The sequence below is a fragment of the Anser cygnoides genome, chromosome 2 (assembly GCF_040182565.1).
Source record: "Anser cygnoides isolate HZ-2024a breed goose chromosome 2, Taihu_goose_T2T_genome, whole genome shotgun sequence".
Lineage (NCBI taxonomy): Eukaryota > Metazoa > Chordata > Aves > Anseriformes > Anatidae > Anser > Anser cygnoides.
In genome coordinates this window covers 31,770,651-31,794,494 of record NC_089874.1, presented here as the reverse complement: position 1 = coordinate 31,794,494, position 23,844 = coordinate 31,770,651, and the positions used below count along the sequence as shown (strand labels likewise).

General features: G+C 40.3%; 2 protein-coding genes across 3 annotated transcripts in view; one reads left to right on the top strand and one right to left on the bottom strand.

The window, feature by feature from the left end:
• The first annotated feature begins 1,353 nt into the window (after positions 1-1,353).
• On the top strand, positions 1,354-6,441 carry AGR2 (anterior gradient 2, protein disulphide isomerase family member). The gene is made up of 8 exons (XM_013171788.3): positions 1,354-1,390; positions 3,021-3,158; positions 3,407-3,470; positions 3,573-3,625; positions 4,301-4,374; positions 4,768-4,831; positions 5,791-5,874; positions 6,120-6,441. Exons 2-8 carry the CDS (start codon positions 3,029-3,031, stop codon positions 6,167-6,169), a joined length of 519 nt encoding a protein of 172 aa, XP_013027242.1. The 5' UTR covers positions 1,354-1,390; positions 3,021-3,028; the 3' UTR covers positions 6,170-6,441.
• Positions 6,442-8,669: 2,228 nt separating this feature from the next.
• TSPAN13 (tetraspanin 13) overlaps positions 8,670-23,844 on the bottom strand; it is an 18,819-nt gene continuing 3,644 nt past the window's right edge. For both annotated transcript variants that reach the window (XM_048068405.2, XM_066991793.1), the window contains exons 2-6: positions 15,060-15,227; positions 13,674-13,754; positions 12,602-12,715; positions 12,146-12,256; positions 8,670-10,923 (exon numbers count right to left, since the gene is read on the bottom strand). In XM_048068405.2, coding sequence (XP_047924362.1) covers positions 10,849-10,923; positions 12,146-12,256; positions 12,602-12,715; positions 13,674-13,754; positions 15,060-15,227 — 549 coding nt within the window. In that variant the 3' untranslated portion in view covers positions 8,670-10,848. The remainder of the gene's footprint in view (positions 10,924-12,145; positions 12,257-12,601; positions 12,716-13,673; positions 13,755-15,059; positions 15,228-23,844) is intronic.

The window sequence follows — 23,844 nt, the reverse complement described above, 5'->3', positions numbered from 1 at the left end:
GTTGTGATTTGGATACACAGTATTGAAGTTAACAAAACACATCTCTGACTCTTTAGAGAGAAGTACTGGAGTAGGAGCACGAATTCATATGTATTCTCTCTCTCTCTTATTTTATTCCTTGATTAGGCTATACATGACATAGACCACATGGAAATGGGAGTTACAATGACTGGCCTCCCTGGGAGGTTTGGTTTTGCCAGTCTGATAAGTCAAGCATCCAATCAGAGCATGGCACTACTGTTCTTTGTAAGGAAAAGTAATTACTTTTTTGCTTGAGTTCAACATCTTGCTTCTTCGCCTCATTTTCCTAATTGCTCATTACAAAAGATTTTTTTTAAGTGATCCAAAGCACTATTTTCTCTTAAATATATTCAGAAGAAATGTGTGTCATTAGCAGCCATTAGAAAGTGAATTTCAGAATTTCTGTGAATTTCAGACCGGAAAATCCATATATCTGATGGAATTCACCTACCCAGCTGAATAATTTTAAGTGCTCACTGCCTGCGAATGTGATTTTAATCTCAACAAAATATATGAGGCATGCACCAAGCACAACATACTTTGGTTTCCCCGCGTTGACCTCTGAGGAAGGACCACCAGCAGGCAGTGCAGTACCAGGGCTGGCCTTCCAGCCACCTAGGAAAGGGCCAGTTTTCCTCAGTGTTGCACTCTAATATACATGTATCTGAAAACTGAAATGGTTGGTTTTCATGGCGTAGTTAAAAATAAATGTCTACACAGTTAGTTAAATGTGAAATTTAAGTTAAATATTTATTTAGACCTCAACTTATGAACACATTGTTATAGCTTCCAAATACATTCCTGTGGAGAGCTTTATAACCTTTCTTTTAGACTTCATTAAATTTTTCCTGTGTGGTGTTATATATATATACCTGCATGCATACATATATATCTGTGTAATGTGCACAATTAATTATCTCATTAACACCTAAAACTCTGAGTCATCAATTTAACTTTTTTTCAGAGAAATAAGAGAACGGTGACCCATGTTCGCTTTCCAGCCAATCAAAAAAAGACAAATCACTCTTCAGGCGAATCAGGAGTCTTGACTTAAGCTTACCTGGACTTGGACCTTTGCCAACATTTTAAAATCACCTTTTCTAAATGTTCAAAAAGTCTCTGGAAATGTCTCCAAGCTTTATACACAGCACTCGTCAGGAAACCGCGATGTTAACTAATTGCAAAATTAACCCAGAACGTTTTGGTAGGGGGAAAAACTGGAAAGTTTAGCTCTTTGGAAGTAGTATTCAAATTCAAAGCTTGTGGGTGGGGTTGGGGTGTGTGAAGGTGCATAAATAGGCAGAAGGAGCCGTGGTGTTCACACTGGGACTGGGAACACCTTCGCACCCCAGTGGGCAGAGCAAACAAGGTAAGGCAACGCACGCGGCTTTGGGAGCTGCCTGCGGGAGCACTCAGGCTGCCCGGAGCTGTGGCAGCTAGTCAGAGGAGAGAAAAGACTGTAGCAATGGAGGAATGGTTTGGTACAGCTTGCTAACAAGAACTATATAGAGAGAAATGCCGTCTTTACAAGTTAAAAGAAGCAGGAGAGGAAGGTTTTTTTTTAGGGGTGGAAAACTTAGAACAAGTGTGCACAGCTTTCCTGAGGGGAAGTTTTGAAAGGGCAGGTTTAATATTTCTCTGTCTTGGCTTTCTGCACTGGCAATAGAGTAAACTTTGCCTGGTCTTTGACTTCCTGGTTGTCCAATACTTTTTTTTTTTTTTTAAATGAGCATTACTTCCGCTATACGGCTCTAGTCAAAGCAATTCAAGGCAACCTTGAAAATCCACTGCATTTAATCTAACCTTATTTAATTTTCTTCCTTGCCAAGGAGACTTTTCTTAGGACAGGCAGTCTCTTGCAAAATCACATTTGATGTCCTTGAAATGGTAACTGCGGATGCTTGAGGTCTGTTGGACTTCCCAGTAGCTAAGAGCACTGTATCACTGATGCAGATGCAGCTAGTGCCTCCTCCTGCAGTTCCTACCTGGAAAAATACTTCAATTTTCCTGGAATTTTCATTTTCATTGTCTGAATTTTAAGAGCTGTCAGTCTGTTGTAATTTTTGCATGAAAGTTTTGAATTTTCCATATTGCTTATGGAATATCTTGGGTTTTCCTACTGTACCCAGTATATTGGTATTCCAGTTTTCAGGATGAAATTTAATGAAAATTTAAATGTAATGAAATTTAATAGGGTCATGTTACTAAAGTGTTTAGCAACGCTTTCAAAGCATCCCAGCTGAAATGCTGAGGAGCTTCCCATTGGACATATCTCATCTCCATCTCCATGCCCCAGGGTCAGGCTCAGGAAAAGCACTCTGCTTTGCGTTGCTTAAACCAGCAAACTGCATTTCACTTCTCAGTGTTCCACCGAGCAACTCTTCCCCTCTCTTTTTATTATAGATTTGACTGTTTTTCAGGATTAGATGATACTTTAAGGGAGAAGACAGGATATGAAGTTTCAACAACAGGATTAACCTGCATCTACGTTAATGTATCAGAATTATACCTAGCTTTAAATTTTATATCTCCTTTGAGTCACTCCTACTGCAAAACGGAGGAAGAGCCTAGACAGGTGAATTTCTCAGCCCCTGGGCTGCTAACCTGCTCATTTACTGTAAGACTGGGAGATCCAGAGATAACTGAGAATTTATGAGTACTTAAAAGTACTTTTGAAATGGCCAAAACTCTGTTGTTTTACTGAGCAAATTCAATACATGCAAAAAGAACAGAGGGAAACTGACACAGAAATGTTCGTCTTAAGAGAACCACAGCTCAATAGCACAAACACAGCAGCAGAAAGCAGCCAAGTCCCTCATGACAACTTGCTAAGCAAACCTCACCTTTCCTGCACATTCCCCCAAGCCTAGGCCCCTACGGGAGCAGCCAGCCTCAGCCCTGGCTCACCCTGCTGCACACCCGACCTGCTTATCTGCTGCAAGCCTCAGAGCAGCAGCCTGGGAGGCACGACAAAATGTAGTTTCTCTCCTCCGTCCCAGGAGCAGCCATGGAGAAGAGTTACGTGTCCGTGTTCCTGCTGCTCGTTGCCATCTCCTGTGTTCTGGCCAAGGATGTGGGCAAGAAGGATACGAAGGAAACTAACACTAAGCCCAAACTGCCTCAGACACTCTCCAGAGGTAAACATAAATTAATGAATGAATTTTTTTTTTTTTAAACAATCTAAAATTTTGATTCCTATGATTTTCTGTGAAATTAATTTTCTTGCAACCCATTCTGCGAACATATTTTCTAGTATTTTCTACCCCCTCCTTTTTCCTGACTTAAAGCCCTCCAGCTTTGTCTGTCCAAAACCCTCTTGGGCACAGGAGGGCTGGGGTCAGATGCGAGCTCTGCTTGTAACATGCCTCCTGTCTTTCCCTCGCAGGCTGGGGAGACCAGCTCATCTGGACACAGACGTACGAGGAAGCCCTCTTCCGCGCCAAGAACAGGTACCGAGCCCCTCCGTGCCCCTCCGTGCCCCTCTGCGCTGCAGCGTCCCCCAGCACCTCCCCTGCACCCCACCAGCCCTAATGAGGAATCTTCTTTCCCAGCAATAAACCCCTGATGATTATCCACCACCTGGATGACTGCCCACACAGTCAAGGTAATTCTTTTGCACAGAATAAAATAAAATTAAAATAAATAAAATAATAAAATAAATAAGTAAATAACATTAAAATAAAAAAATAAATATAATAAAATAGCTGGGTTTCAGTTTTAGATAGATGCTGTTTAAAAAAAAAATATGAAAATCTGCTTGCTGGGGAAACTGTAGCCAAATGCCAACCTGCACACGCACAGGGAGCATTGAGCGTGTCACTGTCACACACAGGCATGAGCTGACCCACATGGCAAGAGGCATGCATCCCTCAACAGCTGTGTACAAGGGTTAAAATCCTTTCAATCCTTTCAGATATTCCAGGTTGAGGTCCTATATCTCCACAATGCATTGGCCATGCCCCGAGAACTGGAGTTAGAAGCTGCAAGAGGAGAAAAGGGGTTTTAAAGGGCAAAATGCTCAAATTCAAACTTGAGCAGAAATTTTGAGAGAGCTGCACTATCTGAAGGAGAGACATTTTGTACCATTATACTTACTCTTTACCACAGAATAAAGCTGAGTTCATCACCTTTCAGTGAAATGAACTTCAAGTCTTTATTTGCTGTAATTGTAAACTGGAAATTCTCGTTTTGATTATTCTGTTTGATTTTTTTTTTTTCCTAGGACTATTTCAGGGGCTTTTCTTATATTAACTATCATTTCTCATTACTTTCACTCTAGCACTCAAGAAGGTCTTTGCTGAACATAAAGAAATACAGAAACTGGCTGAAAAATTCATTCTCCTGAACCTTGTGGTAAGTTTCCTAGTTACACTTCAAGTGAAAGCAACAAAGTTTTATTTCCAGTTACGGCTTCTCTAGCTATAACTAGGCAGTTTTATAGCCAGGATTGGCTAGGAAAAACAGCCAGTGCTGGAGTGTAATAGATTTAGTAATAAAGTTCTTTCATCTTAAGGTATCAAACTGACAAAATATAAAGGAATTTAAAGTTTAATGTAACAATATCATTAAATGTTATGAGCAATATACAGCTCTAGCTTGTTAAATGTTGTAACCCAGGCAGTGGATTTATTGAAAGTGTGAAATGCATTGCTTAGTTTGTATTTGATAGCACTGAGTATAAAGGAAAGAATCATGTAACATGCCCTCTTGCAATCTTGACCGGGAACCCCATCTGTTTTCTTTAAGTATGAAACCACAGACAAGAACCTGGCACCTGACGGCCAGTACGTCCCTCGGATTTTGTTCATCGGTGAGTACATCTCAGATCGAAGTCCCTGCCATGAATCTCAAACCCTCAGGCTTATTAGCAGGATTTTATTCCATGAGAAACACAGAATTTCACATTGGTTTTGGTGCACGTAAGAAAAGAAAACTCAAAAAAAAAAAAATAGCTGAGCAAGAGCATCTTTCTGGGCTAGGTGCACATAGGGCACAAGGATAAGAGCAGAGATGGAAAAGGAAAAGCCTGCCTCTGGTCTGGCTCTGATCGGGGAGCTTACCACCTTTAACCCCTGTAGCTGCCACTCTCTAAAGTGGATTAAAATGCAAAGCAGCCCCAGCCCTGCCGTTAGCAGTGCCATAGGTGCGGAATTCCTCCCCCTGAGATTTCATCTCAGACACGATCTCAGACATCATAGGAAGAGCAGTGATGCCAGCTGCTTCAGGGGCTGGTTTCTAGGCCCAGTCCATAGCTCGACTCCAGCACTTTGCACCAATCCCTCACGATCACTTGTATTTTGGGGAGTTACCAGTGGCCATGCATGCAAACAGGTATTCCCTCTCCCAGAAGAGATACACTACCTCGCATACTTATATACACGTCATCAGCATATCTGCACAAATCTAGGTCGTGATGACCATTTTCATCAGACCACAACAACTGCCTTCGTTATTTCTTTCTTAACATTTGTAGCCTGAAAGCACCCTCAGCTGGTCGAGCTAATTTATGTACTGTGCAGCGACACGGGGTCTCAGGCTGATCAGCAATGATCAGAATCAAACCGATCACCTCCCCAACAAACCTGCAAACACATCTCAGCACCAGAACTGCAGTTAACTCTCCAGAACAACGACCTGTTGGTTGTTGGTGGGAGCAGACTTGTCTTGCAGAAACACTTAGGAAGCCAACAGAAGTGCAGAAAGGTTTGCTTCCTTCTGCTCGAGGGTTAATCCTGCGCTCTGCAACTTTCCTCCTCTTTTTTTTTCCAGATCCTTCCCTGACTGTGAGAGCTGATATTACTGGAAGATATTCAAACCGTCTCTATGCATACGAGCCCTCTGACATTTCATTGTGTAAGTAGTGTGTTCTCCAAGCAGCCACATTTTTCACTTGGCATGGAGTAAAGCCAGACGTGACACACTTGCCATCAGTGCTGGCTGAAGGACAGTTAGCCAACATAAGCCAAGGAAAGGTTTGGGTAGGGTATAACCGCATGGCTTACCTCGGCATGTTAACCTGCCCAGGTACAAACACTGAAAATACTTCCTTGTGGAAAAGTTGCAACAAAAAATAACATGTTTGAATATTTCATTTCTAGTGTATTCAAACATGCAGAAAGCACTGAAGCTGCTGAAGACTGAACTGTAAGGGGAAGAAGGAAGCCCTTAAACACCACGAAGTCTGATCTTCCATCTCTTCTCCACTCATTGACGCTGGTGAAGAGATTATTTAGGGTGATGTTTAGTGATGTATAGTGCTGGTTTATACACATAAACGCTAGTTTTATGTTAGCACTTTTGTACTGGGCAGCATTTGTAAAGGCTGGAGTCTTTTAATTTAAGGCGTACAGAATACTGTATGATCCAACTGTACAAATGATTTTTTTTTTAATAAATCTATTTCAAGTGTTTACATACAAACATTGCTGTGGCTTTTTTTTTTTCCCCCTTATTATTATTTCCTAATATAAGAGTAAAATCAGTGTTACTTGAGACCACCCCTCGCACTTTCTTATCTAAGCACTTTGGAAAGAAAACAACTTTTTATCTCGATTCAGCAGCTCGTAAAGCTTTGTTCCTCAGTTTACTTTATCACCATCTACTTTCCTGTAACACCAACCCCTGCCTCGCTCTCATCAGTCCTTTCTTTACAGCTAGATAACAAGAAGTGCAAACCTTTTACAAAACTCTTCTGTGTTTGCAGTTAATTACATGGTAATGTGCATACTGCTTGAGCCTTTAAGAAGGAAAACAGTTTTAAATAAAGAAAAATCACATGGTAGTAGAGAATGTGGTTGTTTACATATAGCTTTGTTGTGCTTGCTTTTTGTTTTTAAAATTGTCTGCATTCTGAAGTGATCTGAGATCACCACATCTACATGAAGATCTTTTTTAAAAATTAAAAAAAGTTAAACACTGTTTCCCGTAGAAGACTTTTGCTTACATTGGAATTCAGTAAATCCCTGAGATTATTAACAGAAATTATATTGTAGTGATTATATGGCTGGTTTCCTGATTTTGTGGCTTGTGATTGCCCAAAAGGGACAACAAAAGTTAGAACTAAAAGACACCCTGCAGCTGAACACCTGCAGAGAAGGACTTGGGGGTTCTGGTGGACAAAAAGCTCGACATGAGCCAGCAGCATGCGCACTTGCAGCCCAGAACACCAACTGCATCCTGGGCTGCATCAACAGCGGGGTGACCAGCAGGGCGAGGGAGGGGATTGTCCCCCTCTGCTCTGCCCTTGTGAGGCCCGAAGCTGCTCAGAGGGCTGGAGCACCTCTCCTGTGAAGACATGCAGAGGGAGCTGGGGTTGTTCAGCCTGGAGAAGAGAAGGCTCTGGAGACACCTCATTGTGGCCTTTCAGTACTTAAAAGGGACTTATAAAAAAGGAGAGCAACTTTTTACCTGGGCAGATAATGATAGGACAAGGAGGAATGGCTTTAAACTAAAAGAAGGGAGATTTAGGTTAGGAGGAAATTCTTGACTCAGAGTATGGTGAGGCACTGGCACAGGCTGCCCAGAGAATCTGTGGATGCCCCATGCCTGGAGGTGTTCAAGTCCAGGCTGGATGAGGACCTGGGCAACCTGATCTAGTGGGTGGCATCCCTGCACGTGGAGGAGGAGGAACTGGGTGGTCCTTAAGGTCCCATCCCAAGCCCTTCTATGATTCAGCATCCCTTCAGCAGTTCAGTAAGATGTTCCCTTCTATTGCAGCATCCTTTAGTTGTGGTGAGGAAATTCTTTGCTACAGCAAGGTCTTTCCTTTTCTTCCCAAGCAGAAGAAAGTGGTGGAAAATGGGGCAGCTGAGGCAGAAATATTCTCTAGAAGCAGCCATTGGCCACACACGATAAAATAAAATAAAACAATAAAAAATAGTTTTTACACAAATGAGCAGAAGGACAGCACTGATGAAGGCAGGAACAACTGGTTATCAGAATCATCTTTGTCTGCTTGACTCAACAGTGCACCTACAGTATGGCATATTCTGCAAGTCTAGGGGTACTCTTAGTTAAGCCTGCGAGTACGCAAAAAAAAAATCACTTTCGAATTTGAAACTCTTTTTTTTGCACTCAATGCTATACTTCTGTAATTTGCTTTTCACCTTAGCCAATTTTTCAAGAATACAGAAATGGTTTACTTAATTCTGCTCTTTTCATTCCCTCCTCTAAACACCAATTACTTAGAGGCACAAAGCCAAGTAACTTATAAAAATTCTTATAGTTTCGCCTGAAAACCTGGAGAAATCATTTCTGAAATGTATATGCTCAGTAACTTGAAGTGCACTGGATGAATAGGGTTTCTGCAATTCCATTATACTTCAAAAATCTTTAAATAATTATGGCTAAAATAACAATGCAAGGTCATGTATAGTCCTGTAAGGTCCTATTCCTTATCAGCTACAGATTTTAAGGTACATTTTACAGGTAACAATTCAAGATATGCAAGCTTTTTCTTCTTGTAATAAAGTTATCTTCACATGAAAATGGTCAGATGGTGTATGTGGTATATTTTTTTTAAAAAATGTATTTTACTGCCCCCTCTTAAGAATCAGATTCTGAAAGTGAATCCGTATCTTTGATGTGAATTTCAAGGTTCGTAGTTGATTTTAAAAGCAAACAAACAAAAAACAATCTTGGACAAAGTATTATTAATACAATAGAAAAATTTTAATCAAACCTTATGCTCCACTGATCTGTCTTTTGAACACTTAAACAAATTCACATTAAGTGTTCTGAGGCATGACAGTTTCTAAAGCAGTAACATTTTCAGTATTTCTTCAGTAACGCACATGTACACACTCCAGTATCACCTACTATAATCATGAAACTAGAACCACCCCAAACCAAGCTCTAAATACAATGAAGAAAAATTTCAAGGTTGAAGCAATGATACAGTGTTATTTTAACATTCAGAAACCTTCTCCTTAATTCTCTTCCTCTGATTTATGACATGAATGCACAGAATACAAAGCCCATCTAGACTAGGAAAATTAGCTGTTGCTAAGGACAGCTTTGAGATCACCACTGTCCTCTTGACATGTATTGAGGATGGCAGGGCAAGTACCCTTTAACAGGACAGCACTTGGAAGAAAATAAAAAAAAGGCTGTGCATATTTACATTATATCTCAGTAACAGTCTGAAGGCTCTTAAGGTCCCATCTCCTTCAGTACATGGGTTCAGCATGTGCTTGAAGCAGAAAGCAGTACTTCCAGACATTCGAAGCAGGAATTCACAGATCCAACACCAGGAGATGGCGCTGCTAGCAGATTTTGAAAAATCACCTGACAAGAAGCTGTCTTAAGCTCCTCATAGTCCTCTCCGTGTTCAGGTTCAGCATTTTCCCTTGAAAACTCGAGACAATTCCTTCTTGAGAAGCACTGGGCACATGAAGTCTGAAAGCGTTCTGATAAGCAGATATTTCAACTTGTTTCTGCCTTCTTTGTGAAAGCAAGAAGGCATCTGCCTAGCAAAGGGAGACCCCTATAATAACCTTCTTTCATTTGCACTCATCGACTGCCCATCCACCGCACTCAGATACTGTGTGTGCCTTGGCAGATGACCTTAATACACTTCCCTTTTTCTTCCTGCAGAGCTGTCTTTCAGGCTACAGAAGCTGCCTACACCATGCTAGAAGCAGCAATTTAATGAAGAAAAGGTACAGGTCTGCAATTCATTGTGATTAGAAACAAATGGAACGTGCACCTCTGCTGCTTAGATCTTCCAGCTCATGTATCGCTCGTGCTGGAGATTGGACCAGGGACTGTGCTCTCCTTCAGCTTACACAACACTCAGCATGTGGATGATGTACCATTCTAACCTTAATCCTTTTCTTTTTTTTTTTTAAACAAACTATTGGAAAACACCACTTTTTTTCTCCTCCCCACTACTCTCTTATCAAATCAAGACTTGAAGCTGGATGACAGAGGAATATATACTGCTGAGTGAGTGCAACTATAGTTTTATACCATCTGTAAAAATATTTATACAGCTTTCCGAACACCAAGTCAAGTTTCCTACATAAACAAGATGATAGACCACTATCAATGCTTATGTTGTACAAATACCAAGTTTCATTCAGTTGTCAAAAGAAAAAAAGGCTCAGGTTAATTAGCTGCAGATTACATCTTCTGGTTTTCTTCATTCATAGTTCTCATAGTGAAGATGCCCATAAAAGTACTTCTTTATTTTTTAATTCTCAAAAAAAACTCTAAATCTGCCCCCCCCCCCCCCCCCCCCCAAAAACAAAACAAAATAAACAGAGTAGGGAAGGGGTGAAGACTACAGTAGTCAGTTAATACATACTTATACGCACTACAAAAGATAACACCTTTACCTTTTTAAAAAAATAGAAACAGAAGAATGGGAGAACATTACTAAGACAAAAAAGTTGACTAGAACTCATTGTAAATCTTAATAAAATCATACAGCTTAACACACCCACCATGTAATTTTTATCATTTTAATGAGAAATTAGGTGAATTTTTGTAATCAATGAATACAGCAGAAAATACTTTCTGGGTTTTTGGACAGCAGAGAAGCCAGTAGTGCTACAAAACTCACTGAACAGAGTTCACCACACCAACTACTGAAGTCAGAACAGAATTATTCTGACTCTGCCCAGCTACTGAATACTCCAATCTACTTCAAAATAGAGATTTTTAAGAAAAACAGTGGGAATTTAAAGATAAAAACTGCAAACTTCTTATGGAAAAGGTTTTCTTTTGGGTACATGGAGAATCCTTATTACAGGGAAGTGTCAAACTATGGATCTAGTATTTTGAAGTAGAGGGTGCAGAGAGAAGATTCAGTCTTTTATAAACTTATCAAAGAAATGCACTGGGGTTTGCACGGGGATCCTTTTGGTTCCTGTATCTATAGGTCAGCCAGACTCCCAGGATCTGAAAGGAAAAAAACCCAACGATATTATTAAGCAGAGGGTTTCCACCGTCATCTTCCATCAGTTTTACTAAATTTGTTTTAAACATAAAACCCCGATAACTAATTTATAGTATATGAGTGTAGAATATTACACTGTTGCTGAAATTGCACAACCCCAGACCAACTACCATAATTTAAAAAAGAATGCACCTTCTCAGAAATAATTCTTATCTAGCAATAGAGAGAAGAAAGTAAGGGCAAAACTGTATCCACAATGCCAAGCAAAATATTTATCAGAGTATATCTAGTATCACAGTATCTAGAGCTATCCTCCCCCCCCCCCCAAAGGATAAATATTCATAAGCCTGTTTTTAGGATAATGATAAATAAAATAATATCCTACAAATTGTTTCATTTCATCAGCTACTGCTTAAGAATAGGGCTATATTCCAGCACATTTTCAAATTCTGCATAAACACACACACGCACACCCCCATACAGCAACTTCACATTTTTAATACAGAAATTGAGGGCAGAAGTCACAGTAATTCTGCTTAAGTTGCTATATCCCTTGCTGCTGCAATATCTACAAACAGTCTGAAAATTGCACTGCACAGCAGGAGCATCATTTTAACATGCCGTACTGTGGAGTTATGAAAGATCTGCTCCAAGGATTTTTATTCACTGATTGATAAAGCAAGTATATGAACCATCTGGATACTAAAGCAAAGAGCTAAAGACTTAAAAAAAAAATGAAAACACACCATAATGCTTAAAATACAGTTCATTTATCATGGTACTGTCTCTCTGCACTACAGGAGGCACAAAAAAAAATCCTCCAAAACAAACACACAAAGAAGCACAGAAAGATGGAGGGAGCAGGGAGAATATGGAAATAAGCTAAAAGCAACAGCACAACTTTATTACTTTTGGATAACAGTAAACCTGAACAGCTAACTTTTTGCAAAATCTCGGTTTTATAGCACCACATTTTAATGTGCTACATAGTAAGTTTGTAGCCTAAATAACAGAAAGTCATAAATACTCCAAGTGTTGAATAAAGACAAGCCCTACTTTTGGCAGACTTAAACAAGCTGATAGCATAAAAACCTTTGACCTAATTAGGTTTGACAATATGGTGAGTTCCTGTAATAAACCCCCTAAAACTTAAGGCTTTGTTTTGTGAAACAATTACAGGCAAAAAAAAATAAAAATAAAAGCACTATTTTCTAACCTACTTACCTCTGTGAAACTGAAGAAGAGTCCTATGCCTCCAACAAATCTGAGCACCATTCCAGAATATTCTTCTATTATCGGTGCACATGGTTGACACTGGTGACTTCTAAAGCAATCCTGTAACAGATACAAATGGAGAATTGCACTCCATTTTCTGATGATGCTTCATTGAAAGCTTCCAGTTAGCTTTATAGAAGACTACAAGCCACGGACAAAGCTTTAGGAGTTACAAGGCTCCAAAAAAGCAAGTACACAAATACAACCTTTAAAGAGTGCTCTGCATTTAAAAGTGCTCTGTAAGGTTTCCAGTAAGTTAAATAAGGACCTTAGTATCATCATAACAACTAACTTACAGATTTGTTAAAAATCTCTGCTTTCTTCAACTATGAAAGCAATTATACATTATTGAACAAATTCAACGAGAGAAGGTTGAGGTCTTTTTACACTTCAAAAAAAACTTACAGAGGAGCAGGTTTCATTTGGATCAAAGACTCTGAATCCACAACAATTCAGATTTCTCTCAATATCTGTTCTTGCGCTGTTAGTATTATTCCATCCCACCTCTAGAAGTTGACTCTACAAGGCATAAGCAAATACATATTAATTGATCTGTTTTATATATCAATGGAAACCAATATATGAGGCAAAGTAGGTGATTCTTTTTGCTTCCTTCATAATAGTCAACACAACAGTTGACTCCCCAAAGACAGCTCAAACAGAAACCTTATCTGATAGCTTCTCATTGAGCAGGAACATCCAAATAACAGAATCCGTTGCTTACCTAGCTTTGCTCCACCAATTGTATAGCCCTTAACAACTAAAACCTTCAGATCCCAAAGCCTAACAGAATAACATATTAAAGAATGACTTCAATGTTCAAATAGTTTGGATAGCAAATGAGATTGCAGCACTTAGCAGCAGCATGTTTATGGTCGTAAGTCATTTTCTTCCAATCCTTTTCCTAAACCTAACAAGAGCACGAGTAATAAACACATGACTAATCTAAGCATGATTGCTCAGGTTTTAAACAAACTGCGCTTACGTGTAGAAGCTGATCATTTAGTCACTATACCCTTGCCTCCTACTTATGCAGTAAGAATTATTCTCCATATGCCACAGGCGCTTGTCTTACTTTTCCAGTTATGGGTCAGTCGCCTCTGTACCTAATGTAGTCATAACAACCTTTTCAGTTACACAAGAACAATTCAGTGGATTTATCACCTTTACATTATGATTACCATAGATTTCATCAGCTTATCTGGAACTGCTGAACCCATGATATAATCAAGATACCATGCTGCTACAATTGTGAACGTAAACCTAGATGGGCACCTTAAAACCAAAATAATTAAAAATAAGAGACAGCTGAAGGGCATTTTTGAAACCAGATTTTCTTAAAACATGCACTCCACATTTGGTGGAAGACTACATACATCTGTATAGATATACACACACACACGCATACATATATTTATATGAAATAAAAATAATAATATGCTATAGATTAACTGAGAAGTCAGGAAACATTTCTTACCTGTTGTTCCTTGTTTAGTGCCAAACAGGCACAGGAGACAGAAAACTGGACAATAAAGACTAGCAAGAGGATAATCATGTACTGGAAGTGGTAGTTAAAGACAGTCTCTCAAATTAATTTTGTTTATAGAACACAAATGACTAATGGCATGCCTTATTTCATTGGATAAAAACAGGTCTTTTGAAACAAAAGAACTACAGAAAAATTCTACCTAGATGTGGAAGAGATAACACAAATAATGTCCCCAGAACTCAATCACCATATGTTATCTCTTTTTTGGCTACTAGTATTCACAGCTTGTATTTCTGGGTTTAGTATTTCTTGTTTAGGAAGACAATATGAACAAAGAAATAACGAAAGTTGAGAGAGAAAAAAAATCTATAGTTGGTTCCTTTATCTTTACAGACTGAAGTTGCCATTTTAAGGTAGTTCACTTACAGTAATAAATAAAATACTTCTCCTGCTATTACATGTTTTTTTTTTCTTTGTTCAATGACATCACACTGTAATTAATTAAAAAGGTAACTTTAAGATAGATTATAAAAACTGAGAGCTGCTTTTGGAACACAATTTTGCACTGATGCATCTGAAAACAGTATAAAACCAAAAAAGAACAAGTTTTGTTTGTTCACGTCTTGAAAGTCGTGCACTGGATTCTCAATTTGGCTGCCATGTTGCAAGGCAAAAAACTTACCTCATGTAATTAAATTGTGTGTGACGCAGACATCACTATTTATTCACAGACCACAACCAGAAAAGTAAGAATTTTATCTGATTAATCTCTTCTCTCATCCAAACAGATCAATTTTGTTATGCAAGGCAGCACCACAGATAGCTTACACGGTGTCAGTACACACAAAGGGACAGCACAGCACACTGAGAAGGCCTGTGCTTATTTCAAATCTGGGTTCACAATTACAGCCTAGGTATGAAAGAAAGTGCTTATTGGCAGCATGTATGGGTAACAACGCATTCCTCTGCCAGCTACAGCCAGTTTGCTGTCTGAAATATCTTCCTCCCTCCATTGCTAAACATTAGTAGTTCACACACTCCAGCTTGCTAGAGGGTTGAGCACACAGCAAGAAGGGCTTGCAACATTAACACAGTGGCACACCGTAAAATCTTCTCAAAAAGCTGAAATATTTTAATTTTTAAAAAGAGAAGGAGGGAATAGTTCTGTCTTCAAAGTGAAAACAAGGGCAGAACAAGGAAACTGGAATAAACTGGGTATGATGTTTAATTTAAACTGCACCTGACCAAAACAGAAATTCACAGCCTTGTTCTGTTTCTGAAGCACCTTCTGCAAGTGTCAGCCCACAGAGCAGGTTGTTTACATGGCTTGAATCAAGCTGTGATCCATGCACTAATAACACACAGGAAGGATACAAAGAACAGCAATACTTGATGATGTTTCACCGCACCAATCAATCCGACTAGGGCAATGAGGAAGAGGAAGATGCCTACTGCAATTGCCACTCCGACAACTCTGAAACTAGAGATGAGGCCGAAGCCGATTCCCCATGCTGCAATTCCAATCAGCAGCAGGCTTACCAGCTGGAGGGAAGAGAAAACAGAGTTAGTCTGCATGTTAAAAGAGACTCAACCAACACACAGCTACATTCCTTACGTTAAGGTTGTTATCAGAAACGTACAATTCTTTCCAGTTCAAAGAGAAACAGCACAATGCTAAACAAGCCAATTCCCCACTTCATCCTGGAATGACTTTATCAGATGTTTTAAGGCACACATATTCCTCAACACTGTTACGGAGAAACTGTTCTAACTCAGCGTACCTACAAGTCAAGCCATGTTGCAGAACTATAATTGACTGGAAACACTGAATTGGTGTGGATTATAACAGAATTGACAAAATAAGACAAAAATCATCAGCTTTAATTTACAGAATGGAAGAATGACGCTTCCAGATGTTTTCTGTGACACAGCATATTTATGGAATATAGCTCCACAGCTCTGAACATGTAAAAAAACTGCACTTTGCCAAAACTTACCGTAATCAGAAATACAGTTGTATGAAATCATTAGAGAAGATTCTATGTAGTACATGATATAACACAAGAGTTAAAAAGGTCATACAAAAATGTTGAATCTCAAGGACTGCATACAGCGAAACAATTAAGCTGTCCTGTCTCCGCTATGTATTTCATCAGGAAATTAGCTCTACTATGAGGTCAATCCTACTTCAATGCCCAAAGCGCTCCTATGCTGTTTCCTTCCTTTTAAAGATGGTATTCAGGGAAAGCAAGCAGAATCTGTCCCAGTTAGTTTGCTAGAATTCATTGTTTATGTGGGCAGGAAGCTCCAGCCTTTCCTGTTTCCAGCCCAAAAACATAGAAAAACAGAAAAAAAATTTCCAACATGAAAAGCTGCAGAGAAATCTGCAATGAGTTACAACAGGAGGGAAGCAGCAGTCAAAGCAAGCCAGATGTCCTTGACACAAGATGCCTAACACTCATCTGAAACAGTTAGACCTATGCGTCACATATCGCCTATTACATTCGCCATTAAATAACATCAATTCGACGTGCAAATTTCAACTTTCCAAAAGCCTGACCTCACCAAAAAATACCCAGAAGCTGTATCATTATAAAAAGCAGTATGCGCTCCATCTAGTCCAACCCTGTGGCTTTATTCAACAACAAATATAGAGCAGCACTTAGACTTGCTCATTATTTTTTGTTCAAGCAAGATGCATCATGACATTTTACTACTTACCAGAGGGATATAAAAAAAAAAGTAAATTTCCAGCTTAACCATCCTTTCAGTATATTAACCCTAAAGCAGGGCATTTTTCTAGGTTTTAATACTAAACATGATTCTATGAGAGTATATTTTTTCAACTAAAGTATCTTTTAGAAGACTGGCTGATGTAATGCTGCTTTTGAGACAAGGAAATCTAAGAGAACATCAAGAAAGCTAGTAGAACAACTTGTGATGCTCAGCAAGATCAAAACATAGTGGGAGTTTCCCCCAACTTGTGTTCAGACAGAAACACATCTCAAAAAAGTTTTTTTTTTTTTTTTTTAAACAAAATGCCAGTAATCCTCAGGAGAAATTTAATCAGTCTGCAAGAAGAAAAGAAGGGTATTTGTCATCCCTACACCTTCCGTTCACAACATGAAGAGACAGAAGAGCAATATAACAGTGGAAGGAGTTGTTCAATACTGGCAGAGTTTCAGGATTAATTCACGTATTTGTTTCTCTTAAACAAAAAGCCTTAATCATCGTGTTTAGTGAAAATCAAAACACTGGGCCAAGATGTCAAGAATCTAAATTACAGAGAAGTGAAAAATAAGAAAATAACAACAAAAGCGCCTTGGCTCTGCCACAGACAGATTTTCTGAACGTATGCTGCATAAGGCTATAAACTTCCTAATACTGCTAGTTAAAAATTAGCCTCACTATCAGACAGCTAAGTGCAAGATCCTCCTGTTCTGATCTATGCCCATTCACTTTATTTCATTGCCTCGTACCACAGAGATTTTACTACGTGAGTGTCAGAAGCGTCCAGATCTTTGCTCAGTTATTTCTTAAAAATTTTAAAATAATTAGATGAAATCAACTTATTCTTAAAAGGATCAAAATCAAAAACAGGACATCTAAACGAAATCTGTGCTTAAAACATTCTTAGATATATGTGGTGTGTGAGCTGCAGCGTACTACTTACTTCTTGCTGCTGGTTAATTGCCTCAGCTTCCATTGCTCCAAGGACATGTACATGAAACAAATGCATATGACACTAGAAGTTATTACTGTGATCCCCTGGGCCAAAAAGCATTTGTGGCAGTAAGAGCCACATACTGAATCTGGAACTGCTATGATTTTCAGTAGATGGTAAAAAAAAAAAAAGGGGGGGGGGGGGGGAAATACTCTTCTTGACTCTTAAACCTGTTGTTCCATCTCAAACATTCAAAAATCTGGTGGCCAGCTTTGACCAAAAAAAAAAGAAAAGAGAAGTTTTCTCTTCCTTTATGAAGCTGACCATTGTCTAATTCTTCAAAACATCTGGAAATTCGTTACAATCACAGGTCTGTATTACTGGGCTCCAGTTGGCAAGCGATGTGAGAAAGCTTCATCCAATATCAGTCAGATATATGATTTGGATCAAAGCCACTCCAGACTCCTTCAATTTCGGCCACTTGAAAGTGTGGAAAATTGACTGTGTATTTCAAAACTGAAATGGAAACTGAAGGCTTACAAACCATTCTCAAAATGGACTTAGAATTAAGCTTGTGCCTCTTCTGCGTGTTGAAAGATGAAATTGCTGTTATTCCTTCGTTTTCAGTTGTGGTTTGACACTGGAAATCATCCCCTCTGGTTTCTTATTACCAGGTCGACAGGTGGCTGTCAGGAAGCGTCAGACATGCGATTCAGCAGCTACAGATCCAGACTGAAGACGTAATTAATTGCTCAGATGTAGGTCTCCAAGAAACAAACTCCTTGTCTAGTAAACTAAGCTTTTCAACTCTTTTGTCCCCTTCCTCCAAAGAATAAAGGCATTTTTCCCTGTTAGTGTTCATTCCGTTAAGCAATAAAGGCAGATATATATGCAGTTTTATAGCGCCATAATGTGAAAAACTAAAGTAAACACATACTACTACAAACAGGAAAAAGAACTTAAGCTGTTTTGGGAAGAGTTTTTACAACTCTGTAAAACAAAGCAAGATTCTTAGGTTAAACAACTGTTTAGCTGCTAGGAATTACTACTCAACAATGTATATTCAGGTGTTTTGAAACAAAGAATTTAGATGCAATATTTCTAAAAGTGAACCTACTATGACTTTGAAATAAAACATAGTTGAAAGAATAAGTGTCCCTAACTACTTTTAAATAAATAATACATACATTCTAAAGGTACAGCTTTATTTATTTATTTAAAAACTCATCTATTTCTGCTAAATAAAGAAAAAAAGGACTCTACAGATCTTCCAAATGTCATGTTTTATTTTACTAACAGTACATTTCACAGCAGCAAGCCCCTCCACCCCCCCAAGAAAATAATGTCATCCTTGGAAGACTGAAATACAAGTGAAACTATTTTCTCTATATAAATTTTACATTATGTAAAGCTAGCCTTACTGGTGCTTCAAATATTTACTTGATAAATCTACCAGAAACATATCAAATCACAGCCCAGTTTCTAGTGAATAGGACAGATCTGTTTTCCCACAGTATTCTCATTGATAAGCTGGAAAAACATGGGTTGGAGAACTGGACTGTTAGATTGAATGAAACCTGGCTGGATGGCTGAGCTTAAAGGGTAGTAATGGATGGTTCCGCATCCTGCTGGTAGCTGGTAAGGAGGTTGATACAGGGGCCAACATTCCTCAGCATCTTCATCAACAACCTAGGTGATGGAATAGAACAAATCCTTTAAACGTCCATGGATGATACTAAACAAGAAAGAGGGACTGACTCTCCAAATACTAGAGGTTCAGCTCAGACCTTGATGAACTTTAGCAGTGAGCCAAGAAAAATCTCACAAAGTGCAGAACTGTGCACCTGGGTTACGTCATTGCAGCCTGGGAACAAACTGACTGAACAACAGCCTTCCGAGATCGACCTGGGGATCACACAGATTGCCCAGTGGAATACGAGCCAAAGTCTGCTCTCACTGTGAAGGGAAAGCCAAGAGGAGGACAGTCAAAGGAAACTCAATGCTGGAGAAGCTGCACGCTCAAGTACTGTGTCCTATTTCAAATCCCCCAAGTCAAAAAAGAATATGAGAAGCTGGAAAGGGTCTCCAAATAGCCTGGAGCTCTGAGGATGATGTTTGAGAATCAGGTGACGGAGCTGGGTTTGTTTAGTCAGTAATAATCAAATAGCAGCTGAAGATGAAGGAGCGTTACGAAAACAATGGAGGCACACACTTCTCAGTACTGACAGGCAGCAAAACAAGGGCGACAGCCACAAGCAATGGCTTGGAAGGTTCTGGACATAAAAAAAATCTGCAAGGTGGTTTGGTGATGCACTCAAAAAGATGATGGAATCCCTGTTCTCTGAGGTGTTCAAGACTGAAGTAGACGAAACCACAGGTGGCAACCTAGTGTTGCTCATAATCCTGCCCAGAGCAGAAGCCCAGACAGGTGGGCCCCTAAGTCCCCTCCAACCACCACTGCCAGCAGTTCCACCATGGAAACTTTGCCACTCCCCACACCAAAAAAATACAAGTTTTACCAGGATGGGGGACAGGTTTAGCACTGACCAAGGACTCTGCTGAACCACCTGCCTCATTAAATACCACAATCTCCTAGGCCATGCAACAGCAAAACACCTTCTTACAAACAGTTCTCAATAAAAGAGCAATGAATGATTCTTCACAAGTACTTACACAGTGATTTAAAAGGTCCCATTCACTTAAGGGCAAAAGGATTTATTATAGTCTCAAACTACACCAAGTTGTCTCATGGAAAGATACTACAAGCACATACTATCCACAAACCAGAAAAGCAAGACAGAGCCCCGGGAAGTGTGCGCATATGGGAAAGCAACAGCCAGTAATGTAAATTTAAAACCCTCTGTGGTGGTTTTACCCTGCCAGGCAGCTGAGCTCTACCACAACCACTCTCTCACTCCCCTTCCCCAAAGGAAAAGGGAAAGGGGAAGAAAATACAATGCGATAAGGACAGGGAGATCACTCAGCGATTATTGTCACAGGCAAAACAGACTCCACGTAGGGAGATTAATGTAATTTATTGCCTATTACTACCAAGCTAGAGCAGTGAGAAACCTAAAAATACCTTATCCCCCGTCCACCCTCTTCTATGGCCTCCCTCCAGGGGAATGGGGGCTGCAGTCAGTCCCCAACACTTCATCTCCACCACTCCTTCACAGTCACTCCCTGCCCCTGCTCCACGTGGGGTCCCTCCCACGGGATGCCGTCCTTCCCGAACTGAGCCTGCGGGGGCTGCCCACAGGCAGCAGCTCTTCAAGAACTGCTCCCACACGGCTCCGTACCACGGGGTCCATCCCCCAGGAGCAAACTGCTCCAGCACGGGTCCCCCACGGGCGGCAGCTCCCCCCAGACCCCCTGCTCCTGCGTGGGCTCCTCTCCACGGGCTGCAGCTCCGGCCCGGGGCCTGCTCCTGCGGGGGCTCTCCATGGGCCGCAGCCTCCTCCAGGCCACATCCACCTGCTCCACCGGGGGCTCCTCCACGGGCTGCAGCGTGGAGATCTGCTCCGTGTGGGACCCATGGGTGCAGGGGGACAGCCTGCTCCACCAGGGGCCTCTCCACAGGCCGCAGGGGAACTGGTGCTGCGTGCCTGGAGCACAGCAGTTGGTTTTTTCCACCCCCTTCCTTAGATCTGCTCTCCCAGAGGTCCAACCAGTGTTGCTCCCTGGCTCACCTCTGGCCAGCGACAGGTCCCTGCTGGAGCTGGCCCTGACCTGACATGGGGCAGCTGCTGGGCTCTGCTCACTGAGGCCACCCCTGCAGCCCCCCTGCCACGTGAACCCAATACACCCTTGTTTACTACTATATACTATCTTCATCAGTACAAACTCCAGCAACCTTTTCTAAAAACACACAAACACAGGCTTAGCATAACCCAATATATAAACTCACTGATTTGAAATTAAATAAATGCTTTCCTGGAACAAACCTACAGGCAGCACAAGTCCCAAGAGAAGAAGAGTAGTTTTCACTATGAGGTCAAGTACTTTTTCTACGGAATCTTAAAAAAAGTAAGAATATCACGCATATTGCCATTAGAGAAAACATTACTCCCATGTCAGCATCTCTGTAGGAAAGATTTTAGGGACTGTATGTTCAAGATCAGTGGAATGAATCAGACTCCACTTGAAGCTTCTTCCATTACACTTTTGTGTGTGCATTTTTTAAACATGTCCATCACACACACTCAAGTTTCAGAGATGTTTCAAAATAATTTATAGACAAAGTAGAATTTCTTTGTGACAGAAGCTGAAGTCATCACAAGTTTGCTTGTCCCACTCTCCAGTTAACTTACTGTTAACACGAATAAAGCATTAGCCTTTATAGTACCTGTCTGGTTTTCTTTTCCCTTACTACTGCATAAATTACTCTTTTAACTCATCTAAAAGTAAAAAGGAAAACAAATTGCCTTAATTTTCTATAGTCTTTAAATCCAAGTTTTCCTGTGCACAAGGTTGCTCATTTGCGACACTACTGCACCAGATAAATGCATTTCCCTTCATACTTACCCCACATATTTATCCACAAGCTTAAATTCTGTTACAAAAAGAAACCAAGACACAGAGAAATGATTTCACTAGACACCACCACTGACAAACAATTCAAATGCCCATACCAGTTCTTCCTTCCCTCAATAGCACGCCATAACCAAATCTGCTATTTTCACTGACTAGCAACTTTTCAGCATTTCAACTACCTTCAACTGCTTGCTGGGAAGCAAGTCACACACAGAATTTAGCGTTCTCAGTGTTTCTTTGTAGCCTCAGACCAAAGCAGAATTAGTAAAAACTACGTTTCCTAAGTTAAATTTCAAGAAATATGGCCTCGCCATTCCTACATAGACAGACTATAAAGCATTCACACCACTATCAGCAAAGGAAATATTTACAGAAGAGCTGTCAGACTGGATAAGGAACAGGAACTAAAATCAGAGAGATTGCACACATGATGAAACGCATCCTCCCTAACCCCTCTCTCTCTATACAAATTCATAATCATAACACTTCTTTTAAAGAGGCTTTAAAATTTAAACCTGAAGTGGTATATATTTTGAAGTCAAAGATTTCTACCACTCTGCCCTTTAACTTGGTCAATCATTTCTTCACATCCCCAGAGAATCTAGAAGACAATTCTTCTGGTCCCCAGCACTTCATCTAAAAACAACGTGTTAATACAACAAGCAGTATGTGTTGGTGCATCTTTAGCAAGCTACAACTAAGTGAAATTGATTTTTATCATGCCTGCAAGCTATCCAACCCATAAGCAACTTTACCTCACAGTATTTCTTCAGCTTTACTGAAAGCAAAGTTAAGGTTGAGCGGTAAAGCTCTGGGCACCTCCAGAGGATTTCCATCAGAAAGCAGAACCTTTCACAATTACAATACTTATTTTATTTACATGAGGAACAATCAGTAGTCTGGTTACTGAACAGCCTTGGAAGACATGATGTGGAATGAGCAATTTATGTGAAAGGCAGCATTCCTGTCTCTTATCATAGAAGCCAGCTCCTTAGGTTTGATGGCCCAGTTCAGAGTTCTTTGTGTTGTTGGCCAATAATTAGGAACAAATTGTTGCTGACCATGTAACAAGCTTCTGTAAGGTTAAACCAGCAGTGAGATTTAACCCGTTTTGTACTCCATGGTTTTTGGAAATGCAAGCTTTCTGCTCTATAATGGGAATAGTTATCTTCAAAGATGCTTACTTTTGGCCCTCCCCCCCCCCCCCCCCTTTTTAATGGAAAATATTTTCAGGAAGCCCAGTGATCCCACAGATCCTTCTTCCACACATATTTCTCCCTCAACCTGAAAACATCAGTAGAAATTAACGATTTAAGCTCCAAGACTACTTCAGGGCATTCAATGTGCATCTCTCAACTATGCAGGCTTTAAAGTGTCCACCTGCACTGTTAGAATGGTTGAAAACATCACAAAACAAAACATATCATGCTCCATACAACCCCCTCCATCTGCACCCTATCATTCTCCGGTTCTTTCATTAATCATGGTGGTCTGGCCTTCCTGGGCCTTCCAACTGCAACTACACACTTTGCACAAGATGGTTTTTTTAAAAAAAAAACCACTCATATCTGATCTACAGACCCAGCACGTCTTAATTCTGACCCTGCTACCACAGACTGCTGTCATTTTGGCTACAAACTGACACACGGCACATCTGAGCACATGTCCAAGGACTGACAACCAGTTTTAAAATATATTTCGCTGTAGATACTCTTCGGCATTCTCAAGTGTGAGCACAGAAGCCTTCCAAAAAAAGCCAATGAAAACAAACAGACTAAATTAACATGACCAACGCTGACCTTCCCTGCCACACACTCGGGAGCTTCTGTACCACTGTTGGACTTACCCATCAAGAACAGATAGCACAGCTCGTACTGCTGCCTTCACACTGTCCTTGGGAAAGAAGGAAACGGCTCCAAGGCAGCTTGCCCCATCTGCTGAGTACCCATAGTTAGGACGATG

What these genes read in the sequence shown, in the direction of transcription:
- AGR2 (XM_013171788.3), top strand. Translation starts at nt 3,029, where the DNA reads ATGGAGAAGAGTTACGTGTCCGTGTTCCTGCTGCTCGTTGCCATCTCC. An exon ending in CCCTCGGATTTTGTTCATCG is followed by an intron (nt 4,832 to 5,790) that starts GTGAGTACATCT and finishes TTTTTTTTCCAG; the next exon opens with ATCCTTCCCTGACTGTGAGA. An exon ending in GCCCTCTGACATTTCATTGT is followed by an intron (nt 5,875 to 6,119) that starts GTAAGTAGTGTG and finishes TTTCATTTCTAG; the next exon opens with TGTATTCAAACATGCAGAAA.